This window comes from Corylus avellana, chromosome 8, assembly GCF_965113065.1.
Source record: "Corylus avellana chromosome 8, dhCorAvel1.hap1.2, whole genome shotgun sequence".
NCBI classification, from domain to species: domain Eukaryota; kingdom Viridiplantae; phylum Streptophyta; class Magnoliopsida; order Fagales; family Betulaceae; genus Corylus; species Corylus avellana.
In genome coordinates, this window is record NC_142497.1 from 4,825,613 (window position 1) to 4,836,691 (window position 11,079).

General features: G+C 36.1%; 1 protein-coding gene and 1 pseudogene across 1 annotated transcript; both read right to left on the reverse strand.

Annotated features, from left to right (window-relative positions):
• Positions 1 to 1,523: 1,523 nt before the first annotated feature.
• Positions 1,524 to 6,153, reverse strand: LOC132162778 (TMV resistance protein N-like; annotated as a pseudogene).
• A 1,128-nt stretch (positions 6,154 to 7,281) lies between these two features.
• Positions 7,282 to 9,128, reverse strand: LOC132163566 (disease resistance-like protein DSC1). The gene is given in 4 exon segments (XM_059573893.2): positions 7,282 to 7,608; positions 7,611 to 7,808; positions 7,907 to 8,800; positions 8,874 to 9,128. Coding segments are annotated over 4 exon segments (1,674 nt in total).
• Positions 9,129 to 11,079: the final 1,951 nt, after the last annotated feature.

Sequence of the window (11,079 nt, forward strand, 5' to 3'; positions counted from 1 at the left end):
ATTGGGATGAGTATTAAATATTCTTGATTCTATATATGGGTTATATAATTTTAGTTTATTTGGAAGCAACCATATATTCCTGATAGTGCTCAGTAGGATCATACTCATCGAGATATGTCGTCAAAAAAAAGTTTCTATAGGTGTTTGATTCCTAGAGGTTTTGAAGGTGGGTTTTTTTTTTTTTTTTTTTTTTTTTTTAACTGAAAGTTGACAGCTTTTGTTGATTGCAATCCTTCTCCGGGTACAATTCTTCTTACTCTTGCTCTGTTTCTCAAGAGGGAACCAAAGGGAAATCGCATGTGATATTTTACTATAAACAATTTTATTAGCTTCGCATGTATGTATTTGACATGTAGGCATTTTGGGCATATTTTATATATTTATACCATTTCTTCAAATCCTTCTAATGGGTTTTTGCCTTTTGATATGTATCGGCCGTCCTAAGCGAACCCATAGTTTTTTGGGTTTAAAGCAAATTTACATTGATCGAGAATGTTCAAGATTTTTTTTAATACACTCCTTTTTTTTTTTTTAATTTTTTTTCTTTTCCATTAATTGGAATTTAAACAGTTGCTATATATATATATATATATTACAAATGTGCTTCTACGTGGATATCAAATATAAAATAATACAATGAAAAAACACCCGCTCATTGCATGGGTTATATGCTAGTAACTTCAATGTTTAAATCAATATGACCGAGAAAAATAGTTAAAAGAGAATAAGTTAGAGTAAAAGAGTGTTATAATATATTACGATATATGACTTTTATAACAAAGGCTCCACCAAATTGCCTTCACTTGAAAGACTAAATTCATGAAGGAAACACGGAAGAAAGCGAAGATAAATGAAGATTGAAATCATTAATAATTAAAAATTCATATTTAAATTTTGTAACAATATCAAAGTTGCCATCTCCAGGGATTTGCGTACAGTTCCTCTTTATTCACTCTTCACTTGAAAGACCGAATTCCTAGTACAAGATTGAGATGTGAAATCTTTGTTATTTATCAAACACCACATACTAATACTGAATTTCACTTTATGTAAAAGAAAACCAAGAAACTTATAAATAACATGCAACCAGCTGGGAAGTTTATTGAGCTGGTTCGAGAAATTTGACAACAATAAATAAAATAAACAAAGCAAGAATTAACAAGAATTTTTTTTTAAAAAAAAATCAACAAAAACAAAAAGACTTTGAATAATCAGAATATTATCATTGTCTTAAATCTAAGAAAAAATACTTTCAATTACTCGAAACTTTGTCAAAGGTGTAGAGTTGCCGAGAGAGGTGCTCCCGTGTTCGCCTCTATCGTTTGGGGGTGAAAAAGAGGAATCCGATAACGTCAACGATCCAATTGAACATAGATTTAACAGAAATACTAGGATCTAATAAAATTCTCACATTTTGCTTATCAAAATCTTAAGTGACAAAGTGTCATTTGTTAAGTTGATGTAAAAGGGCACATGGTCAAAATTGATGGCAAATGACAATTTGCCACCTAAAATTTTGATGTTCAACATGTGAGAGTTTTATTAGATTCTATCCAATCTCTAGATTTGATAGGGCCATCCACGTTGAGAAATAGATAACCAGTGACCAAATCAAAAGAAGATTTCCGATTACTTTTAAAATCCAAACCACGTGGAGAAATGGTGTTCACAACTTGGTAGAACTCTGAATAATCACTCTGATCACGTACTACACGCGCCCCAAACTCCTTTACCTCGACATTCAAGCAGGCTGTTGTAATTGAAGCCTTAAGATTGCTCCATCCACGCACAAAGCTATTTCCCACCTTTCTTCCTAAGAACCAGTTAACTGGTATATACACCCAAAATCCACTTGACCCAATAGAAGGGAATCCAGGGGCACAAAGGGCCAAGGGCTCTGTAACATCAACTTCATTCACTTGAAATTGACAAACAAAGTTGGGTAAATTACTATTACTGCCATCAAATATTGTTGTAGAATTCGAATTCTCCTTCCACTCATCGACCTTGAGTTTTCTTCTCTTTCTTGGATGAGTACTGCGAGGCTCATGAATTTCATAAACAATAAAAAGAGCATACCCCTTCCAAGTCCACCACTTCACTGAGCTAAAATCTGTATGCAATTGAATTCTTCCAAACCAATTACTGCTTTTATCTTTGAACCACTTTGGGATTCCTGATCCCACCAGCGCAGGGCCGCATGCTTCCAAGTCATAAAAAGTTTGGAACTGTAAAATAAAAAAAAAAAAAAAAAAAAAAAATAGTAAGATGTTAAGCTATTCCGAACAATATTATAACTTAATTTAGTGTACGTGTTAAAAAAGAGACTCACACTTTCTTTACTCCATAAAGGACTTCGTGGATGCAGGCGTAGGATCTTGCAGCTGGGTGTTCCATCATAATCAATATAAGCGGCCACAAAAGATCCATCAATGCTCCTTAATTTTTCATTTGAACTCCACATCTCCATTTGCTTATAAAACAACTCCAGCGATGGACAATTTCTTACACTCAAGCTTATTAATCCCAATGGAAGCTTCGGCAATACTTGAAGCCAACTACAATCATCCAACTCAAGTCTAAAAAGGCGAGAAAGTTGAGCCACACAATCTGGTATTCTCGTAAATTTGTTCCCACTTAGCTTTAAAAAACGAAGTAAGGATAAGCAACTAAGGTCACTCGGCATCGCTCCGTCCAATAGGTTGCAATAACTCAAATCTAGCCACTCAAGATTTGAAAGTTGCCAGGCACTGTCTATTATCCTCGTAAATTTGCTCCAAGACAAATTTAAAGAACAAAGTGAGGATAAGCAACTAAAATTAATGGCGATCACCCCATTCCCATTTGATAGATTGCGATAACTCAAATCTAGTGCTCTTAAAGAGCTTAAACCTGAGAAAGAAGCAGGGAGCAAAAGACTTATAATGGGATCTGGTCCACTATCTATTGGAAGTTTCCTTGTAGCACTTCCACCTACCCAAAGGTACTCTAGACATTTCATACTACTAATCATGTTCTTTGGGATTTTCTCTAGTCTTGAGCAATTAGATATATTGAGATTTTTAAGAGACGACAACCTCTTAAATGATAGTGGTAACTTGTTGAGTCTTGAACAGCCAAAAAGATTAAAAACTTCAAGAGATTCCAAGCAGATCTCGTCTGGAAGTCTCTTAAGACGTTTGCAACCTTATAGATGCAACTCTTTAAGTCGTCTTAGAAATCCAATGGATGGGTGAACTTTAGACAAACTTGTACAATATGCAAGCTCTAGTTTCTCAAGATTTGGGAATCCGCTCAAGTCTAGTGTCTCGATTAAGTTTTGAGAGTGACTCAGGCAAATGTGTTTTAATTTGTCAAAAATCTGTTATAGAAGACTAATAAATAGTTAGATAAAATGAACAAGAGTAAAAGGACTCAGAAGAATAAGAATAAATTAAATCTGCATAAGCCAAAATCTTACCTTCCTTTTATCCCACAATTGTTTGATGCAGCTGTAAGGCATTTGGAGCTTAACAAGATTCTTCGGCTGGAAACTGGCTGGCAAGGATTCGAAAGGATATCCCCACCATTTTATAATGCATAACTCGTTGCTTAGGATGAAATTCGAAGGATCTCCATGCCATTCTAGATTAGTGCGTAAATGACCAGCCCCGCTAATCTCAAGCATTTTCAATTTTTTCATCTTTGAGAAGGCTTCAAAATTTAGTTGTTCTAGTTTCTGTAAAGGTAATTTTAGGACAATGCCTTTAACTGCATCAGTTCCCTAGTAACCAAGAAAACTGAAATTAGTGTGGTGAAAGTATTTGACAAATACATAGAAAAATCAGTATCAATCAAAACATACTTCTCTATGTTTGTGTCTAGAATAATCCACTTACAGTATTACTTTTCAATACGTGAAGAACATCCTCAATATGCCACAATCTACTGCGTTCGCCAGGCTCCTCAGTAGACTCACAATGAACAATTTGCTGACCCATTTTTTGTAACAAATTGTGCATCTGCAATCTTTCATTCGAGATGGTTATAAGAGATTTGTCCACAAGAACTTTGATATTGATGTTCGGATAGTAACCAAAACTTTCTAGTTTGTGTATGCTGCTATACATATTTGCTCCATTGAAGAAACATGCAATATCTAAAAACAATTTTTTCTCCAAATCCTCCAATCCATCAAAACTTATTTGAAGTTTATTCAAAATTTCTTCTTTAGGATTTTCTTTTAGTAGATTCCTCGCACTTTTCCATTCATCCATTGTTCTACCAAATAAGAAAGAACCAAAAACTTCAAGCGCTAAAGGGAGGCCTTGAGCGTAACTCACAACATTCATAGACAATTGAACATAATTTTCTTCAGGATGAGGTTTCTTGAAGGCTTTCCAACTAAAGAGCTGTAAAGCTTCAGGATAATTCAAGTTCATAACCTCGTAGGTATTATCCACAAATCTATTAAGCAAATGTTGATCTCTACTTGTTATATTGATTCTACTCCCTTGACCAAACCAATCATGGCTCCCTGCTAATGCTTCTAGTTGTTTTACTCCATCCACATCGTCAAGAATAATAAAAACCTTTTTATTACGTAGTCTATTTATTAGCACTCTACTTGCCTCATACTCATTCCATATATTTATTTCTCTTTCCATCAAGATCTCAGCATTAAGTTGTTTTTGTAAGTAAACTAGACTATGAGTTCTAGTTTCTTCTCTAATATCAGTGATGAAGCAACTAACATCAAATTAATGAGAAACTCTTTCATAAATGGCTTTTGACAGAGTTGTCTTCCCAATTCCACCCATCCCATAAATCCCTAAAAAGCGAACATCATCCAATCCTATACTAAGCAGGTTCATAATTTCCTCCACACGGGATTCTATGCCTACAAAATCCTTGGAAACGATTGAGAAGTTACGACTCAATCCACTAAGTACCCTTCCACTAATTTCTTCTACAACGATTGATTCGAGCCTGTAAGAAAGATAGATCAGCTATAGTCATACAGAGAAAAAATGCTTTATAATATTATATAATGTTTATCTTCATTCAGCAAAGAAATGGAAATTCTTAATTTATGATGTAGCACCATAATTAAAGTTTTATTGGCTTGGATCATCATGGGCTCTAATAAAAAACCATCTTTTTGTCACCTAACTATAAAACTTCAATGGTTTGAGAGTGTGCCTAATTTTACTAGGTTCTTTAATTATTTGTATGCTTCTTGCATTCCCTTTTTCGTAGTCATTTTTTATCTTTTATCCTGACAATTATAAGATAAATATATCACAAATAGACAAATTAAATATATTTACTACATAATGTTGCTTTTTTTAATTGAAGCAATTCTGCATGAAATGTGAATTTGTGAGACAATGATATATAGAGGCTACAAAGATTATTCAATGTCAACCAGTCAGAAATTAAAATTTTCCTAAAGTCCAAACACACTGAAAGTTCTCTCAATATGTTTGAGTATGAAAGTAAATAAAATTTGTCTAGTTAATCCATGGCAGAGCCGGTCAACTTTTAGTGCTATAGCAAATTATGATCGATGTTGATACTAATTTAGCACAAAATTTGATTATTTTGCAGAAATTTTCAACTAATTGTCAATCTTCACATTTAAAGAATTAGAAAAGACTTTAATGTTACGTACCTATCATGTACATGCCATCCGGAGATCTTGCTCACTTCTCTCAAAGCAGCTCTCCACTTTGACATCATCTGAATGTCAACCTTGGGATCTTTTTCATGCCTACCAAAAGCTTCGGCAAAAGCTCCCCTCTGGTTTCCTACGTCAGATGGATCCACATGGTAGAAAATGGGCAAAACTCTCCCAGTGTTTCTCATGCATTTGACCATCTTGGCAAGTTCAATGAGGCACCATCTAGAGGATGCATAGTTTGGAGAGATAATGGCAATTCCGTACTTGGATTCTTGTATTGCTTTTAAGAGCTCTTTAGAAACATATTTTCCTCGCTCGAGCTTTTCATCGTCTCTAAATACGAGAATGCCTCTCTGTTTCAAAGCGGCATGTAGATGGTGGGTAAAACTCTTGCGGGTGTCTTCACCGTAGAAACTGAGGAAAACATCGTATCTCCATGAAGGTGTCGAAGAAGAAGAGGAAGAGGATCTCTGAGTAGTGGTGGACGCCATGGATCGGAGACTTACAAGACTGTTTAATAATGCAATGCTAATTAATTTGCAGAGTTTGAGAATAGGCTTTGGGTATTGATTGTTATATGCAAGGCGTGGAAAAAAAACTGTCAACACGAGGGAACTTGCAATAAAAGTAAGTCGCGTTCACATTGCCGGTCGGCATTGTGGCTTCTTTTCTTTGGTGGGAGCTGCTTTTGCTTCAAGTGGTATTAGTCCACAAATCAAAGTAAAGGTCGTTTTCTTTTTCTGTGTCTTTTTTAATCCCACAAAAGAAGGACTTAAATTAAATGTCGTTTTCTTTGAACTTTCAAAGGTACTTCTTTCCCATGGTGGAAACGCCCAAAGACTGGCTGCGAAAATGGCAGAAGACTTGAAGTCAACGCTTTAAGGTGATGCACATGCACCACCAATTAATTAAGGTAATTTGGCGGATGCGAAGTTTCATGGAAATTAAGAAGGGCTTTTTACTAATTTTATGTGATTGGGATGATCTTCAGTCTCAAGTTTAATGCAAATAATTGGCGGAAAGTAGAAGGAAAGTCAAACGTTCCCTCTCTCTCTCTCTCATGTCCACGAAAGTAGAAGGAAAGGTCGTGGAAAGAAAGTTAGATTCCGCAGTCGGATGATAAACCTTTTTCTTTTTGAGTGAATTTGGGTTCATTGTTTTGTTGGGATCGAGATTATAATTAATTAATTGTCTAGTTTCCTGGAAATTACAAGTGCTTTTAGTGCATTTCTGTTGTTTCTTTCATGGATCTAGGTGTGTGTACATTGTATGTCTCTGCTCTGTTTCTTCGTGTCTGTCAATGTGTGGCCGGGTGGGTTTCAAAATTTTGATTTTCTAGCAAATATTTATGCCACGATTTTTCCAATTTGAGGCCATGTACGTAGTAGGTCCAATCAGTTCGCCCAATCTTATGTGTTTAGCAAATAGTGTGTGGCAGTGTGTCTTTCATGTTCAGTTATGTTCTGAACAGTTATGTTTTGAACAGTTATGTTTTGAACAGTTATGGAAAGGGAATGACAATGATATCAATATATGTTGACAAATATTGTGACAATGAGCCATTCAACCTAAACATTGAGGATTCACTTAATGTTGCCATTGATAATGCAAAATTGTCTTCATATTTTGTTAGTATGTTTAGAGGATTCACTTAATGTTGCAAAATTGAGGCTGCCTGTTGTAATTGAAGCCTCAAGGGATCTCCATCCACCCAAAAGTCTATTCCCCACACTTCTCCGGAAGAACCACCAAGCTGGTATGTACACCCAAAATCCGTTTGGCCCAACGGAAGGGACTTCAGGGGCACGAAGGACTAACGGTTTTCTAATTTCAACTCCATTGACTTGAAAATGACAAACAAAGTTGGGAAAATTAGGATGAGTGCCATCAAATATTGTTGTAGAATTCGAATTCCCATGCTCATCCACCTTTACTTTTCTTCTCTTTCCTGGATGAGTGTGACTGTGTGAGGCTCATGAAATTCATAAACAATAAAAACAGCATACCCCTTCCACTCATCTGACCCCAAATATGTACGCATTTGAATTCTTCCAAACGAATTAGTGCTTTTATCGTTGAACCACTCTGGGATTCCTAATCCCACCAACACAGGGCCGCATGCTACCTCATGATAAAAAACTTCCAACTGTAAAATAAAAACCCAAGAGAGAAATATGTTAAGCTATATATTACAAAACAATATTATAACTTAATTAATTTTTAGTGTGTTAAGAAATGACTCACATTATGTTTTCTCTCACTCCATATAGGATTCCGTGGATGCAGATGGAGGATGGTGAAGGGTTTTCCATCATAACCAATATAAGCTTGTAGAAAAGAGCAATCAATGCTCCTTAACTCTTCATTTGAAGTCCACATGTCCATTTGCTTAAAAAACAACTCCAGCGATGGACAATTTCTTACACTCAACTCTTTTAATCCCAATGGAAGCTTCGGCAATACTTGAAGCCAAAGACAATCATTTAAGTTAAGTTTTCGAAGATGAGGAAGTTGACCGACACTATCTGGTATTCTTGTAAATTTGTTCCCTCTTAGATATAAAAGATAAAGTGAGGATAAGCAACTAAGATCAATGGGGATCGCTCCATCTAATAGGTTGCAATAACTCAAATCTAGATCTCTTAAAGAACTTGAACATGAGAACGAACTAGGTATCAAAAGACTTATAAGGTCCTTTAGACACTTCGTACCACTGAACAAGTTCTTTGGGATTTTCTCTAATCTTGAGCAATTAGATATACCGAGACTTACAAGAGACAACAACCTCTTAAATGATAGTGGTAACTCTGTTATGGCAGTCCCGCCCAAATCAAGATATCGCAAAGATGCCATATTACCCACACTATCTGGAATTTTGTTGAGTCTTGAACAACCAAAAAGATTAAAATAATAAAGTGATTTCAAGCTCATCTTGTTTGGAAGTTTCTTAAGATTTTTGCAACCATGTAGATCCAACCATTTAAGCCGTCTTAGAAATCCAATGGATGGGTGGACCTTGGACATACTTGTACAACCTTCAAGCTCTAGTTTCTCAAGATTTGGGACTCCGCTCAAATCTGGTGTCTCAATCAAGTTTTGAGAATCATGTAGGTCAATGTGTTTCAATTTGTCAAAACTCTGTAAAATGAAGAATAGTAAAAGGAGTAAGAAGAACAAGAATAAATTAAATATGCATAAGCCAAAATCTTACATTCCTTCCAACCCACAGTTGTTTGATGCAGCTATTACGCATTATGAGCTCAACAAGGTTGTCTGATTGGAAATTGGTCGGCAAGGATTCAAAAGGATATCCCAACCATTCCATAACGCATAACTCATTGCTTAGCATGAAATTCAAAGCATCTCCATGCCATTCCAGATTAGTGCATAAATTATCACGAGCATTAGAAAGCCATCGTAAAAAATCATCGTCATTGCTAATCTGAAGCATTTTCAATTTTTTCATCTTTAAGAAGGCTTCAACATATAGTCGCTTTTGTTTCTGTAAAGGCAATTTTTGGACAATGCCGCTAAGCATTAGTTCCCTAGTAACCAAGACAAATGAAATTAGTGTGATGAAAATATTTGACAAATACTTAGAAGAATCAGTATCCAAATATAATTCTCTATGTTAGTTTTAAGACCAATCCACTTACGGTACTATTTTTCAATACATGAATGACATCCTTGTTACACCACAATCTACTGTGTTCACCAGGTTCCTCAGCAGACTCACAACGAACTATTTGTTGACCCATTTTTTGTAACAAATCGTGCATTTGCAATCTTTCATTTGAGATAGTTATAAGAGATTTGTCCACAAGAACTCTGACATTGATGTTCAGATAGTAACCAAAACTTTCTAGTTTGTATATGATGTCATGTATGTATGCTCCATTGAAGAAACATGCAATATCTAAAAACAATTTTTGCTTTTTGGGCCCCATTCAACTATAAATAAATAGACCACTCTAGTTGATTCTAATACCAATTGATAGGTCCCAGTTAGAGTAAATAAGATAAATTGATTCTGATTGGGACCTATCAAAAAAAAAAAAAAAAAATAGAACAAAACAAAAAGGTTGATGACGATCCTTGCAATACTGGACGCACCTTTCACTATAACAGTTACCGCGCCAGTTTTTGCACATCAACCTTGCGGACAAGGTTTCTCTTCAAGGGAGGGTGAATGATAGGGCTCATAGGACTCAACATGCACCTCATCATCATGGTTTAAGACTATTAAGACACTAGAAGATATTGTGCCACAATCCTCTCCTACACTCAAGATCACATCTGTCAAGGAGGACTCAACAAGGAAACATACAGCTGGAAGGAAATATCCAGCTCAAGTTATTGCACCAAAAGCTTCTAAACATCAGACAAGGAAACACACAACTGGAGATTCATGCCAAGAGTCACATACACCTTCATAAGGAAAACATCAAAAGACAAAACGCTCCTGCAATTAACGTGACGCTCCTGTAATAAATTAGATTTTCAATCAGTAGGAATTTCCTTGTAAAAGTCACTCTCGTGGCTTGTATATAATGTACCACATACATTGGTTTCAAATCAACAAAGTGAGAAGATTATCTCCAAGAGAATTGTTTGTCATTATATGGTATCAAAGCCCTTCTAGGACTGACTTCATTTTTTTTTTTCGATCCTCAAAATGTCTTCCTCCACCAATTCCACCAGCGTCACCCTTTCCCTTGCCTCTTTGTTTAACAACCTTCATCATCGTGTCACTGCCCAACTTACTCGTGAAAATTATATCACGTGGCAATGGCAAATGGTCACTTACCTCAAAGCCCAAAATGTCTATGGTTTTGTCGAAGGCACCATCCTTCCACCCACACAAACAATTCCTAACCCCACCCTATCTACGGATTCCCCTGATACAATTGCCAACCCAGAGTTTCTCACTTGGCTCCAACAAGATCAAATGGTCCTAAGTACCATCTTATCCACCCTCACAGAGAGTATTATCTCTCAAGTCATTGATTATTCCACTTCAAGTGAAGTCTGGCATGCTCTTGAATGCATGTACTCTTCCCATTCACGAGCTCGGATCATGCAAGTTCATTATCAACTTGCTACACTCAAGAAAGGAGGCACCTCCATTTCTGAATTTTTTTTCAGAAATTCAAGACTCTTGCTGATACTCTATCTTCTGCTGGCCAGCCACTCAATGATTTTGAGATGGTTTCATTTTTACTTGCTAGTTTGGGCAGTGAGTTTGATTCATTTGTAACCTCTGTTACCACCCATGTGGACCCATGTCCATTGAAGACGTATATGCGCACCTTTTGACTCATGAAATGCGCCTAGAGCATAACTCCAATGCTATTGAATTTGTATTTCCCTCTACAAACATGGCTACAGCACGTCCTTTGACCCATAAAAATAAGGGT